Here is a 16,515-nt window from a genome sequence, read left to right as displayed (position 1 = left end):
ATCACTGATTCAGTCACTTGTTATAGGTCTGTTCAGATGGAATGCTTCATTTCTTAATGCTTATTTTGGTAATTACATTTTGGCTTTCTTTGTAGCACTCGTATTGGTTTGGCCAACCAACAACAAGAAGGGAAAATGAAGAAATGAAATGCTGTGGGAGAAATGAAGACAAGTATTTTCAAGCTGAACCTCCTAATTTGGTGGCAGGTATCCAGATCAAACATTTGCACAAGGTATTCTTTCAAAGGCCTCTTTTTCCTGCAAGGACTGAAAGCCATATACTGTGAATTGGAATTGTTTGTAACTGGCCATTCCAAGATAATAAATGAGATGCTTAATGAAGAGTCATAATCAATATAGTTCTAATTTAAGGAGCATTAATAGAAGATATAAATATATATATATATCTTTACAAATATGTTCTTATTTGATCTATCCATTATGCTTACATTTAATCTCCTCTGATGGGCTTGACAACAAGTGATAATCAAATTTTGTAATAAATTCTTTAAAGATGATAAACTTGATGATGCAGTAGTAACATTTGAGCGTGGGTGGGGAGGAAATCACTAAATACAGTTAAAGGAAAATATGTCTGAAGAGATGACCTTTGAGCTGAGACCTAAAGAATGAGAAGAACCAATTATTTGAAAAGCTAAGAGAAGAACACCCAAGTAGGCAAATAGCAAATTTGAAGACCTTGAGGTGAGAAATATCTTCATGTGTTTGAGAAACAGAAAGAAGACCAATATATTTGGAGGCAAAACATCAAGGCAAAAGAATGATAGTAAATGGCTTTATTGGGAAGCCATCGTTTGGTTCAAAGCACTGTAGGAATATGGTATATGTTTTTTAAAGATCATTTTGACCACAGTGTGGACAATGGGGTGTTGGAGAGTGGGGAGTTTAGAAGGACAAGTGTGGGAAAAAGAAGACCATATGGAAGGTTTTCCATAAGAAATAATGATAATTGGACAAGGGTCATGGCAGTACATATGAAGGGAAATGGGCAGATCCAGGATATTTTCCATAGAACTAAGAATATTGAGGGATAGATGGGCATTGAAGGAAAAGGGGGAAATTAGAATGATTCTTAGATGACAAACTAAAGCAACCAAATGTTAAATAACACACTCTTGCTTTTCTCACCAAGTTTTAGTAGATTTTCTTAAATAAATATTTCTTCATTTGCTGTATGCCCTTAGGACAATTCTTGGAGACTTTAAGTTTTTTGTTTTGTTTTGTTTTTCAATTTGCACCAGCTTTTCTTATTTCATTGGCAAGTGGGTCTGTGGAGCTCTTCATGCTTATTTTCCAGAAGTGAAACTCTTATTATCCTTTCTTATGGATTCAATTTTCTTAAATTTTGTTTATAATATTTTTATTTAGGTTAATGATGGATATTGCTCTGTTGTTTTCATTTCTTGTAAGGCATTTCTCTAGTTTTGATATCAGGACAGTGCTAGCCTCACTGAGTGAGTTGGGAAGTATTTCCTCCTTTTCATTTTCCCAAAGAGCTTTTGTACAGCTTGTATCACTTAGTTTATAATTACTTGGGGGATTTTCCAGAGATCTTTTTGTTGTTAATTTCTAACATAACTCTTATGGTCAGAGAAGACACTTTATATTACTTGAATCCTTTTAAATTTATTGATTTTTGTTTTATGGCTCAGACTGTTATTTGTCTAGATAACTGTTATATGAGTACTTGAAAATAATGTGCAATCTGCTGTTTGGTCAATTAGGTCAGTTAGTTGGTAGTTCTTCAAGTATTCTATATCCTTACTGATTCTACGTATTCTAATGATTCTTGAGAGAAAAGTATTGAAGTTTTTGAAAACAACTGTGCATTTTTCTGTTTCTCTTTGTAGTTCCATCACTTTTTGCCTCATATATTTTGAATTTCTGGTACTGGGCACATAAATATTTAGGAATATTATATCCTCTTGAAAAGTTTATCTCTTTGTCATTATAAAATGACATTTTTTTATCCTTGGCAGTATTCTTCACTCTTAAATCTACTTTGACTAATGTTAATATAGCCACACCACTTATCTTTTTTGTTGTTGTTATTGAATTCTATTTTATTATAATAACACTAAGACATGTCAGGTTTGTTCCAGTGCAAATATGAAATTCGAACATTTTTCTGAATGTTTATATGTTATAGTCTTTGAAAAAAGCAATATTAACTAGGCAATATCCATGTGTTTTTTTAAACCACTCTATTGAGATTTGATTAACATACAAGAAGTCATACGTGTTTATGTATACAATTTGATATGTTTGGAAATAAGTATACACCCATGAAACCATTATCAAAATCTATGCCATAAGATATCCATCACTTCCAAAAGTTTCCTCCTGTCCTCTTTATTTACTATTTTCATGTGTGCAATAAGAACACAATAAAAGATCTAGCCTCTCAGCAAATTTTTAAACATACAGTACAGTACTGTTAACCATAGGCACGATTTGTATAGTAGATCTCTAGGACTTATTCATCTTGCATAGCTGAAATTCTGTACACTTTAATTAATACTTCCCATATTCCCCACCCCCCAGCCACTGATAACCACATCCTACTTTCTGCTTATATTAGGCTGACTATTTTAGATTCCTTACATAAGTTCCCTCACAGCCTGTGGGAAAGCCCCACACAGAGGTGACTAAGCTATTGTGGGGGTGTCTTCAGCAAGCCAGCACCCCAGGAGAACAGATAGCAAGGGCAGAGTGAGAATGCCCCCAGGATCACGTAGGTGAAAGAAAGCACCCCTCCCTCTGCCCAGTGCTTCAGCTCAGCCAGTTGACCCTACTGCCCACACAGAAAGAAAAGTAGCAGCTGTGCGTGAGCTACCCACAGATTGCAGTGGGCTCAGAATACACAACTCTTGACCTCCACCCAGTGGTGGCAGGTGGAAGCTGTGACCAGATACTGTCATTATGTGGATGCACAAATCCACATTGTCAAACAGTGTGAAAAAATATATTAAACCTCCAGACAGAAGGAAAGTGACAAGCACCCAGAAATCAATCCTGAAGGCTCAGAAATTTATAATCTAAATGACAGAGAATTCAAAATAGCTATCATTTAAAAACTCAACTAGGTACAAGAAAATACAGATATACAGTTCAATGACATCAGGAACTTCTTCACAAAAGAGATTGAAACTATAAAGAAAAACCAATCAAAATGTTTGAGATGAAAAACACAATGGATGAGATAAAAATCTGGATTCTCTGAATAAGAGGGCTGATAATATGGAGGAGTGAATCAGCAGTCTCAAGGACTGAAATATAGAAATGCTGCAGATGGAGGAAGAGAGAAAACTAAGACTAAAACTAAATGAAGAAATTCTCCAAGAAATATCTGACTCAATTAGGAAATATAACATGAGGATTATAGGTATTCCAGAGACAGAGAGAAGGAGAATGGAGCAGAAAGCTTGTTCAAAGAAATAATAGCTGAGAACTTCCTAAACCTGGATAAGAAGCTGAAAATACAGGTGAAAAAAATTTATGGATCTCCTAAATACATCAATGTAAAAAGACGTGACCCAAGGCATATGGTAGTAAAGCTGGCAAAAGTAAATGGCAAAGAAAAAATATTAAAGGGCAGCAAGGCAGAAGAAAATAACTTACAAAAAAACTCCTATCAGGCTTTCAGCAGATTTCTCATCAGAAACCTTACAGGCTAGGAGAGAGTGGAATGAAACATTCAAAATTCTGAAAGACAAAAGCTTTCAGCCAAGAATACTCTATCCAGCAAAAATATCCTGCAAATATGATGGAGAAATAAAAAATTTCCCAGACAAAAATGCTAAAGTAGTTCATCACCACAAAATGCCCCCCTACAAGTAATGATCAAGAAGGCCCTCATACCTGAAAAAAAAAGGGGGGGTTACAAAGCCTTCAGCAAGGAGATAAATAGGTGGACAAAATCAGAAAATCATACCTCTCTATCAGAACAGGTTAGGAAATACATAATTATAACATTAAACATAAAGGGAAAATACCACCAAAAATAAATATAATCTCATCATTTTAACCACAAACTCACAACACAAAATGGAATAAGTTGTGCCAATAATAACTTAGATGGGGAAGAGGAAAAGGATGGAATCAGCTTAGATTAAGAAAATAATAGACTATCAGAAAATGGACTATCTCATTTATGAATTTTTTTTATACAACCTTCATGGTAACCACTAAAGAAATAATCAGAACAAAGACGCAAATGACAAATAAAGAGAACTAAGAAAACCATCATTGAAGACTACCAAACTGAATTGGTAGTCCAAAATACATGAGATGAGAAACAAAGGAAATGCAGAAGAACTGGAAAAAGAGCAATAAAATGATAGCATTAAGCCCTCATATATCAATAATCACTCTAAATGTAAATGGATTTAACTCTCCAATCAAAAGACACAGAGTGACTGAATGGATTAAAAAACAAGACCCAACAATATGCTGCCTCCAGGAAACACGACTCAGCTCTAAATGCAAACATAGGCTTAGAGTGAAGGGATGGAAGACAGTACTCCAAGCTAATGGCCAACAGAAGAAAGCAGGTGTTGAAAAACTTCTATCAGTCAAAGTAGCATTTAACATATAACAGGTAATGAGAGACAAAGAGGGGCAGTATATAATGATAAAAGGGACACTCCACCAAGAAGACATAGCACTTAGAAATATATATGTACCCAACACAGGAGCACCAAAGTACATAAAGCAACTCTTAACAGCCCTAAAAGGAGATATTAACAATACAATAATAATAGGGGACCTTAACACCCCACTTACATCAATGGGTAGATTATCCAGAAAGAAACTCAACATGGAAATAGTGAATTTAAACAAAAAACCCGACCAGATAGACTTAATTGATATATAAATAATCCACCCCAAATCAGCAGAATATGCATTCTTCTCAAGTGCACATGGCACATTCTAAAGGGTAGACTAGATGTTGGGAAACAAGGCAAGCCTCAATAAATTTAAGAAGATTGAAAACATACCAAGCATATTTCTGACCATAATGCTATGAAACTAGAAATCAACTACAATAAAAAATCTTGGAAAGTGAAAAAGATGTGGAAACTAAACAACATGCTACTGAACAACCAATGGATCATTGACGAATTAAAGGAAGAATCAAAAAACATCTGGAGATGAATGAAAATGAAAATACACCATACTAACTCATACGGGATGCAGCAAAAGCAGTCATAAGAGGGAAATACGTAGCCGTACAGGCCTACTTTAACAAATAAGAGAAGTTTCAAATAAGCAATCTTAAACTACACTTAACAGAATTAGAAAAATAAGAAAGCCCAAGGTCAGCAGAAGGAGGGAAATAATAAAAATTAGAGGAGAAATAATTGAAACCAAGAAACTGTAGAAAGGATCAGTGAAACAAAGAGCTCATCCTTTCAGAAGATAAACAAAATTAACAAACCCTTAGCCAGACTCACTAAGAAAAAAAGAGGGAAAGCTTAAACAATATTAGATACAAAAGAGGAGAAGTTACAATGGATTCCACAGAAATACAGAGTGTTATAAGAGAATACTATGAAAAACTGTATGCCAACAAATTGGACAATCTACAAGATATGGATAAATTCTTAGACTCATCCAACCTCCCAAAACTGAATCAAGAGGAAATGGAGAATCTAAATAGACCAATCACAGGTAAAGAGATTGAAGCAGTAATCAAAAACCACCCAGGTCCAGGACCAGATGGCTTCTCTGGAGAATTCTACCAAATATTCAAAGAAGATTTAATACCTATTCTCCTCAAACTATTCCAAAAGAGATGAGAAACATGAAACACTTTGTAATACATTCTGTGAGACCAACATTACTCTGATACCAAACCCAGACAAGGACAACACGAAGAAGGAAAATTACAGGCCAATATCACTGATGAACGTAGATCAAAAAGCCTCAACGAAATATTGGCAAGCCGAATACAGCAATACATTAAAAAGATCATACACCATAATCAAGTGGGATTTATACCAGAGATGGTTTAATATCTTCAAATCAATCAATGTGATACACCACATTAACAAAATGAGGAATAAAAATGACATGATCATCTCAGTAGACACAGAGAAAGCATTTGAGAAGACCCAAGATCCAATTATGGTAAAAACTCTCAATAAAATGGGAATAGAAGGAAAGTACCTCAACATAATAAAGACTATATATGATAAACCCACAGCCGACATCATACTCAATGGGGAAAAACTGAAAGCCATCCCTCTGAGAGTAGGAACAAGACAATGGTGCCCACTCTCACCACTCTTATTCAACATAGTACTTAAGGTTTTGGCCAGAGCAATTAGGCAACAAAAATAAATACAAGGAATCCAAATAGGCAATGAAGAAGAGCAACTCTCACTCTTTGCAGACAACATGATTCTATATATAGAAAACCCTAAAGAATCCATCAGAAGATATTATAATCAACAATGGCAAAGTTGCAGGGTACAAAGTCAACTTACAGAAATCAGCTGCATTTCTATACTCTAATAATAGCTAACAGAAAGAGAATTCAATAATGCAATCCCATGTACAATCACAACAAAAGGAATAAAATATATCAGAATAAATTTAACCAAGGTGGTGAAATACCTATACAATGAAGATAATATTGAAAGAAATGGATGATGACAAAGAAATGGAAAGATATTCCATGCACATGGGTTGGAAGAATAAACAAAGTTAAAATGTCCATACTACCTATGGCAATCTGCAGATTCAATGCAATCCCAATCACATTCTTCTTGGAAATACAACAAAGAATCCTAAAATTCATATGGGGAAACAAAAGACCCCAAATAGCTAAACCAATCCTGAGAAAAAAGGAACACAGCTGGAGGCAGCACAATCCCTGACTTCAAAATACACTACAAAGCAATAGTAATGAAAACGGCCTGGTACTAGTACAAAAACAGACACACATATCAGTGGAACAGAATTAAAAGCAGAGAATTAAAACCACACATCTACAGATGTGATGGAGAAAGGAAAATCACTTCAACAAATAGTGCTGGGGAAACTGGACAGCCACATGAAAAAGAATGAAAGTAGACCATTATCTTACACCATACACAAAAATTAACTCAAAATGTATCGAAGACATAAAGGTAAGATGTGAAACCATAAAACTCCTAGGGGAAAATACAGGCAGTAAACTCTTTGACATTGGTCTTTAGAAGGATCTTTTCAAATACCATGTCTACTCGGACAATGGAAACAGCAGAAAAAATAAACAAGTGGGACTTCATCAGTGTGAAGAGCTTCTGCAAGGCAAAGGAAACCAGGATCAAAATGAAAAGACAACCCACCAACTGGGAGAAAATATTTGTAAATCATGTATCCAACAAGGGGTTAATCTCCTTAATATATAAAGAACCCACACAACTGAACACAGAAAAAGGAACTACCCTCATCAAAACATGGGCAGAGGATATGAACAGACATTTTTCCAAAGAGGATATTCAGATTGCCAATAGGCACAGTAAAATATCTTCAAGATCAGTAATCATCAGGGAAATGCTAATCAAAAATACACTAAGATATCACCTTACACCCATTTGAATGGCTATAATCACCAAGACAAAAAATAACAAATGTTGCAGAGATTGTAGAGAAAAGGGAACCCTCATACACTGCTGGTGGGAATGGTAACTAGTACAACCACTATGGAAAACAGTATGGATATTTCTCAAAAAATTAAAAATAGAAATACAATATGACCCAGTTATTCCACTACTGAATGTTTATCCAAAGAACTTGAAATCAACAATTACAAGAGACTTATGCACCCCTTTGTTCATTGCAGCATTATTCACAATAGCCAAGATGTGGAAGGAACCCAAGCGCCCACTGAGTGATGATTGGATAAAGAAGATGTTGTATGTATATATACAATGGAATACTACTTAGCCATAAAAAAACCAAACTTGTCCCATTTGCAACAATGTGGATGGACCTTGAGGGTATTATGTTAAGCGAAATAAGCCAAAGACAAACACTGTACAATTTTACTCATGTGTGGAAGATAACAAACACATGGACAAAGAGAACAGTTTAGTGGTTACCAGGGGAAAGGGGTTTTGGGGTGGGGGGTGGGCACAAGGGGTGAAGGGGTGCATGTATATGGTGACTGACAATAATATACAACTGAAATTGCACCATGTTATAAACTATTATGACCTCGATAAAAAGAAAGTGTTTATATCTATAAACTACTTTGCTGCATCCAATAAGTTTTGGTATGTTGTGCTATATTTTCATTTGTCTTGAGATATTTTCAAATATCCCTTTTGATTTCTTCTTTGACCCATGTTCATTCAATGGTGTGTTGTTTAATTTCCATTTATTTGTGAGTTTGCCCATTTTACTTTTGTTACTGATCACTAGTGCCATTCCATTATGATTGGAAAAAAATACTTAGAATTATTTCAGTCTTCTTAAATTTGTTAAGACTTGGTTTTTGTCCTAACGTGATCTAGCCTAGAGAATATTCCTTATACACTTGAGAAGAATGTATGTTCTCCTGCTTGGGTGAAATGTTCTGGGTATGTCTATTTGGTCTATTTCATCTATAGTGCTATTCAAGTCTGCTGTTTCCTTATTGATTTTCTCTCTGGATGTTTGTTATTTAAGGTGGGATATGAAGTGTCCTATTATTAGGACTATTTCTTCCTTCAGTTCTGTCAGTGTATACATTATATTTCTAGATGTTCTGATCTTGGTTGCATATAAATTTATAATTGTTATATCTTTTTTATGGATTGACCCTTTTATCTTATAAAATGACCTCCTTTCTCTTGTGATGGTGTTTGACTTAAAGTCTGTTTGTCTGCTTATAAGTATAACCACCCATACTTTCCTGGTTAAAATTATCATGGAGTATCTTTTTCCGTGCCTTCACTTTCAGCCTATCTGTGTTCTCAAATCTAAAGTGAGTCTCTTGTAGACAGCATATAGTTGGACTTTGTTTATCCATTCAGCCATTCTGTATCTTTTGATTGATGAGTTTAATCTATTTATGTTTAAACTAATCCTTGATAGGTAGGGACTATTGCCATTTTGTTAATTGTTCTTTATCTGTTTTCTAGTTCTTTTGTTCCCTTCTTGCTGTCTCCCTTTGAGACTTGATGATTTTTTGTGGTGATATACTTTGATTCTTTTTTTTAATCTTATATAGGTTTTTTCTTTGTGGTTAACATGAGACTTGCATAAAACTTCTTAGAACAGAATTTAATCTGATAACTCAACTTCAACTGCATTAAGAAACTCAACACTTTTGCTCCCCCACACACACATTAAATTATCTATGTAAGAATTTACTTCTTTTTATATTATGCATCCATTAACCATTTTTTGTGGTTGTAGTTATTCTTAAAATTTTTTTCTTTTGACTTTTCTACTAGGGTTAAACACAATTTATATTCCACCCTTACAGTATTACATTATTCTGTATTTCCCTGTTTTTACCTTTACCTTTGAGATATATACTTTCATGTGCTTTCGTGTTACTCTTTAGCTTCCTTGAGCAACTCCCTTTAGTGATTCTTATAAGGCAGGTCTAATGGTGATGAACTCTCTCCGTTTTTGTTTGTGTGAGAAAGTATCTCTCCTTTATTTTTAAAGTACATTTTTGTTCAGGAATAGTATGCTTGGATGGCCGTTTTTTTCATTCAGTACTTGGAATGTATCATCCCATGCTTTCCTGGCCTGCAAGGTCTCTACTGAAAAATCTTTAGTCTTATAGAAGTTCCTTTGTAAATGACAACTCGCTTTTTTCCTGCTGCTTTCAAAATTCTGTCTTTGAAATTGACAGTTTAATTTTAATATGTCTTAATGTAGATCTCCTTGGGTTTAACTTATTTGGACTCCTTTGGGCTTCATAAATCTGCCCCTTTCTCTCTTTTCCTTCTGGGACTCCTATAATGCGTATACTGATTTCTTAATTATCCTATATATACTGTAGGCTTTCTTCACTATTTTCCATTCTTTTTTTCTTTTTATCCTTCAGCCTGGATAACTTTTAATTACCTATATTCAAGTTCACTGATTCTTCTTCTTGCTCAAGTCTGATTTTGATGCCCTCTATTGAATTTTCCATCCAATCATTGGATTCTTCAGCTCCACAATTTCATTTGGTTCTTTTTTATAGTTTTTGTCTCTGTCAAACTTCACACTTTTTTCATTTGTTGTTTTCCTGATTTCCTTTAGTTGTCTATTTGTGTTCTTTACAGCTCCCTGGGCTTCTTTCTTTATTTATTTTGAGGAAGATTAGCCCTGAGCTAACATCTACTGCCAATCCTCCTGTTTTTTTGCTGAGGACGACTGGTCCTGAGCTAACAGCTGTGCCCATCTTTCTCTACATTATATGTGGGACACCTGCCACAGCATGGCTTGATAAGCAGTGCATAGGTCCACACCTGGGATCAGAACCAGCAAACCCCGAGCCACCAAAGTGGAATGTGTGAACTTAACCACTGCGCCACCAGGCTGGCCCCTCCCTAGGCTTCTTTAAGATGATTATTTTGAATTCTTCTTCAAACAGTTTATAGGTCTCTATTTCCTTAGGTTTGGTTACTGGAGTTTTACTTATTTATTTTTCTTCTTCTTATTATTATTATTTTATAATTTCAAGCAATCAATTTTGTTAATTTCACTACCAATTTGGAGTGGAGTCTTACTTTGTACCTTTGGTGGTGTCATGTTTCCCTGATTCTTCATGATCCTTGTAGCTTTATATTCTTCTCTGCACATTTGAAGAGGCAGTCACCTCTTCTGTTCCTTATCGATGTCTTCAGTAAGAAAAGCCCTTTCTCAGTGCCCGCCCAGAAATCTTGGGCAGACCAGTTCGTGGGGACAATGAGCAGGCCAGATGACAGGGTCCCTAGATGAGCTGGCTAGCAGGGTCCACGTGTGGGCAGACACCTGGGTCCACAGGCAGGCAGTCCTGGTGTCAGAATCTGCAGATGGTTAGGGATGGTTCCAGGATTATGGGAAGGCCTGGTGTGAAGGTCTTCAGGTGAGCCTGGTCCACTTCTCTTTTAGTTCAAGTTTTCCTGGTATATTTTTTCCATCTTTTTGTTATTAACCTATTTGTGTCTTTATATTTGAAGAACATTTTTTGTATACATATATATACACATATAGTTAGTTCATGCTGTTTATCCATTTTGATGATCTCTGCCTTTTAATTGTGGTGTTCGTGTCATTTACATTTAATGTGATTATTGATGTTAGTGGTATGGTTTATATTTATCATCCCACTATTTGATTTGTTTTTCTACTATATATTCTTTTTCTCCTTCTCCACTTTTTCTGCCTTTTCTTGGAGTATTTTTCTGAGATTCCATTTTATCTCCCTTTTTTTGTATTAACTTTAATTTTTTTGTTTTGCTATTTTACTGGTTTCTCTTTCATATATTATGCAACTTTAACTTATTGCAGTCTGCTTTCAAATGGTATTATACTATTTTGTGTATAAGAACCTTACATTAGTTATACTTTTATCTTTGCACTCAGAACCTCCATGCTACTATTGTTATGCATTTTACTTATACGTAAGTTATAAAGCCTATAATATATTTTTATCTTTGTGCTTAATTTTTCAGTTATATATTAAGGAAATTGAAAATAAGGTGATGCCTAGTTACCAATGTAGGTAATATTTTCAGTGCTCTCCTGTCCTTTCTTTATATCTAGATTTCCATCTGGTATCACTTTCCTTCTGCCTGATAGACTAGCTTTGATGTTTATTTAGTGCAGGTCTGCTAGTGATTAATTCTTTCAGATTTTCTATGTCTAAAATGCTCCTTATTTTATCTTTATTTTTGAAAGATATTGTCACTGGATATAGAATGTTAGGTTAAAGGTGTTTCTCCACTGTCTTTTCACAGGCATTGTTTCCAATGAAATATCTGTTTTCACTTTTGTCATTTTTTCCTGCATGTACAGTTCTCTCTTTTTTTGGCACCTTTCAAGGCATTTCTTTAGCAATGGTTTTATGCAGATTAATGATGATATACCTTGGGGGTAGTTTCCTTCTTGATCTTCAGGTCTGTTGAGCTTCTTGAGTGTGTAGGTTTATCATTGTCATCAAATTTGAAAAGTTTTTGGCCATTATTTGTTCAGTGATTTTTATGTCCCAAACTGCTTGGGGCCTTCAACTATACCTGTATTATGCCACTAGAAGTTGTATCACAGCTTGATATTGCTTTGTTCTTTTAGATGCTCATTTTTGCAATTTGTTTTCTATTGTTTCTATTGCTATGTCTTCAAGTTAACTATTTTTTTTACAATGTCTACTCTGCTGTAAATCTCATCAAGTGTATTTTCATTTTATAAATTGTAGTTTTTATCTCTAGAAGTTCTATTTGTTTTTACTTTTTTTGTATCTTTCTCAACGTATGGTATATACTATAATCATTTTAATGTGTTTGATCAATTTCAAGATGTATATAAGTTCTAGGTTGATTTCAATTGATCAATTGCTTTCCTCATTATAGGTCATATTTTCCTACTTCTTTACATTTTTGGATTCTACCTGATTCTATATTCCATGAAATACTTTTGATTTTTTATCTGGAAGAATTAAGTGAGTTTGAAATAGTTCAACATTTTCATTTATGCATTACTTAGTCTGCAGTTAATTATTCCCTACTATTGAGGCAAAACCTTTTCTTCTTTGTAATCTACCCGATGCCCTATGAATCTTGAAATTTTCTAGTCTGCCTGTTGGAAACAAGCACCTTTCCTGGATCTAGGTGAGTGCCAAGGACTGTTGCCTCTAATCCTTAAATGATTCTTTCTCCAGCCTCAGGTAGGTTCCTCACATGCTTATGTTGATCAGTTCTTCTTTGAATACTCTAGGGGACCCACTTTAGATCTTCATATTTCTCCCTGCATGCATCTGTATCCTCTCCAGTATTCTATCCCTTCACCTCAATGGACTCAGCTCCCTATCTTCAACTCAGGTAGATTGCTGGACTCCGCCTGAGTTACTTGTCTCTGTGCCATGGCTGGAAACTCTGTCTAGCTAGGCTTGGACAATCATGTTTTCCAAGTTGTTTTCCAGCTCTCAGGAATCACTGTCCTTTGTTTCCTGATGTCCATTATAAACATTTGTTTCACATGTAATATGTCACAACTCCAATTTTCCAGGCCCTATGTTTTATTCATAAAGTTGATCTTAATCCATAATTACTTCTACGTACCTTTACTTTTTTTCTTATCTTCCTTTACAAAGGCTTCATTAAAGCAGGGGCTTTGTGTGACTTATTCCTAGATATAATCCTAGCAAATAGCACAATGCCTGATACATAATTGGCATTCAGTAAACAGTTGTTGAATGAAGAATGATAACCTCTGGCCTAAATTAATTAATTGGACTTGGTGACTTATGGCAGTAGTTAATATTGATGGAGAGGTGTAGGACTATATGCAGGTTTCTGGTTTGTACATCTAGCTGAATTTTGGGGCCATTCACTGACCTAGACTATAGTTGAGTATATTTTCAGGGGATGACAATGAGCAGAGTTTTAAACATTGAATTTGAGATATTTTGAGTATTTAAACTCATGTTTCTTGTAGGCATTTGGAGAGGCAGAATTATAGCTTTGGGGAGAGATAGTGACTGAGACAAATTATAGTATTATCAGCATCTTAAGATAATTTAATTCATGGAAAAAAAATAGATTCCCTATGGCAGTCATTCTCAGCTGGGGTTGATTGTGTCCCCCCATTGGACATCTAACAATATCTGGAGATATTTTGATTGTCACAACCAAGGGAGTGAGAGGTAAAGAGAGGAGTGCTACTGGCATCTAGAGGGTAGAGGCCAGGAAAGCTGCTAAACATCCTGCAAGGCACAGAAGAGCCCTCCAGAACAAAGAATTCTTTAACCCAAAGTGTTGGTAGTGCTACTGTTGAGAAGCCCAGGCCTAGGGAGAGTTTGTAGACATACTATTCTGGATTGTCTCTTGTCGACTTGGCAACACTACGACCTCTTTCTAAGGTTCTCCTACATTGCAGAAGAGAATCCATGAACTAAATTCCCCCAAATTCCCTTCCCTGTTTGCTTTCTAGTTAGGATTTCCAATGAGAGGTACTTATAAACAGACACATAGGCAGATTTTAGATTCACCTAAGTGAGTTCTTGTGAACCACAAGCGTTCTAATTTCAGGTTGAAATAGTGAAAGTTTCCAAGATACCCATCAGAAGGGTTGTCAAACATGTTCTATGAAGGACCAAATATTTTAGGCTCCATGGGCCACATAGACTATCTATTGCAAATTCTTGTTTTGTTTTGTTTTTAACAAGGCTTCAGAAGTGTAAAAACCATTCTTAGTTCATTGACCATACAAAAACAGATAATACACCATATTTGAGTTTGCCAACTTCTGCTTAGAATATCAACAATTTCCAGGCATGCTTTTATGAATCACCAACCTTCTAGCTGAAATCATAGCATCAACTTTTCTGATCATTGGTGGCAGAGTCCCTGGCTCTTGCTACACTTGAGTGAGCCCGTAATTACTGTATTACACTCTCCATACATAGAATGTAGAGAAGTCTCCATTTTCCTTACCAAATGTAGTTAGATATACATACCACTGTACCTTCACCCTTATTGTGACTAATATACAAACTCAGTGCACCTGCAAATATTATTCCTTGTTCAAATCATCTTTATTTTACAACATGAGTTTGGTGATATAATTTTGTTTTTCTAAAGATAGAGGATATGAGTGTTTGTCTTTCATAAGTGATAGTGACACATATAAAATTATTCTTTCTTGTATCCCACAGGAATTTGGTGACAAAGTAGCAGTAAACAACCTGTCTTTGAATTTATATAAGGGGCAGATAACTATGCTTCTAGGACAAAATGGGGCAGGAAAAACTACAACTTTATCTATTCTTGCAGGTATGTATTTATCTCTGTCCAGAATAGTAGTCAGGTTCCTTCTAAGACTTTTAACCAATCAACCACTTCTGGTGTTGAGTAGGTTGTCATTTCAGTGTTGCAGTTATTTTTACAATTTCAATTATTTACAACCACAATGCTCCAGATAATGTAATAAATGCATTCATTTATTCAATGAAAATGTATATGCCAGTTCTTTTTATAGGAACTGATGATCAGTGGTGATTACAACATTGCTACACAATTTTATACTCTGGTGAATATACAGGCAAGAAACTTGAAACTTATGGTACACCATAAATAAGAAAGAGAATGTTACAGGAAAGATACTATTCACTCAATAGAATGACACCTAACATGTTTGGGGGAGGGGTGAGGAATAGGTAAGTGATGTCAAATGTGAAGCAAATAGGAGGTATAAAGGACTGTGAAGGAAAGGAAAGAAGAATATTATAGGTGTAAGCAAAGACCAGGAGTGTTGAAAGCACGGAACACCTATATGACTAGATCAGAGAAGGCATTTAAATAATGGCGAAAGATAAAGCTGAATAACCAAAAGGTCAAATCATAAAAGGTTTTGAGGAAGCCATGCTGTGTAGTTTAGAATCTAATGCTGAGAGCAGTGAGAAGCCACAGAATAATATTTTATGAAAATTTATACTTTAGAACTGCATTCACCAGAAAGGAAGAATGGATAAGGAATACTAGAAACCATTAGGATAGTGAATACCATGTATGTGAGATTAATGTAACTCCTAGGGGCTGAAGAAGGGCTGAGCCTAGCAGTTTAGATAAAAATAACCTCTCCTGTAGCACAAAAACAATGCCAAAACTGAGGAGTGATATCAGCATCATGGTGGAGGAGCTCTTCCCTTAGTTTCTCCCCCATAAGATACTGCAAAAACGACATTCACAAACCAACAGAGGACATTCACACAACTCAATAGATGTCTCAGAGATCCACACAGACATACTTCTGAAGATGGGGGTGCTGGGCCCCTCCCCAGGAGGCAGTGGAAGGAGGTAAGGAGATCTCCTCTCCCTCCCCAAGTGGCAGTGATCTAGGGCATGGGATGGCAGCCAGGAGTGACACTGAGAGGAGAAGGTGAGAAAGACAGCTCTCTACGGGACAATTTGTGCTCTTGGAGTTGCCTCCTAGCCTGTACAAATGCTCCACACCAAGGCAGCTAAGCAATCACAGGGGTGTCCACTCCACACGAATGTGAGCAGCCCAAGCCAGCAGACTGTGCAGAGCAGGGGCAGGCAGGATCATGCACATGAAAGAAAGTGTCCCTCGCCCCCTCCCACCTGGTCAGCCAGAACAGGCATCCCCACCAGACCACTTGTACATACATGTGTAAAGGAGCAGCAGCCAGTGGGCAAACACAGATAGACCCATCAGCACAGCTTCCAACAGAGGCATATCTTCTAGGGTTCACAGAGAGCTCATAAGACATAGTTCCTGCCTTCCCCCAGCAGTATCAGGTAGAACTACAACTGGATATTATCACTATGCAATGGCACGTCTACCCCATCAAATAGTATG

General features: G+C 35.9%; 1 protein-coding gene across 7 annotated transcripts in view; it reads left to right on the top strand.

Annotated features, from left to right (window-relative positions):
- The window catches only part of LOC106841718 (phospholipid-transporting ATPase ABCA3-like), a 217,997-nt gene that overhangs the window by 78,098 nt on the left and 123,384 nt on the right, over nt 1-16,515 (top strand). For 5 of the 7 annotated variants that reach the window (XM_070484796.1, XM_070484794.1, XM_070484793.1 and 2 more), the window contains 2 exons: nt 96-233; nt 14,852-14,969. In XM_070484796.1, the coding sequence (XP_070340897.1) occupies nt 144-233; nt 14,852-14,969 (208 nt within the window). In that variant the 5' untranslated portion in view covers nt 96-143. The remainder of the gene's footprint in view (nt 1-95; nt 234-14,851; nt 14,970-16,515) is intronic. The other 2 variants (XM_070484798.1, XM_070484795.1) reach the window with 1 other exon arrangement.

Source organism: Equus asinus, chromosome 14, assembly GCF_041296235.1.
Source record: "Equus asinus isolate D_3611 breed Donkey chromosome 14, EquAss-T2T_v2, whole genome shotgun sequence".
Classification (NCBI taxonomy): Eukaryota; Metazoa; Chordata; class Mammalia; order Perissodactyla; family Equidae; genus Equus; species Equus asinus.
The sequence above is the reverse complement of the archived record's forward strand: the minus strand, read 5'-3'. Positions and strand labels throughout refer to the sequence as shown.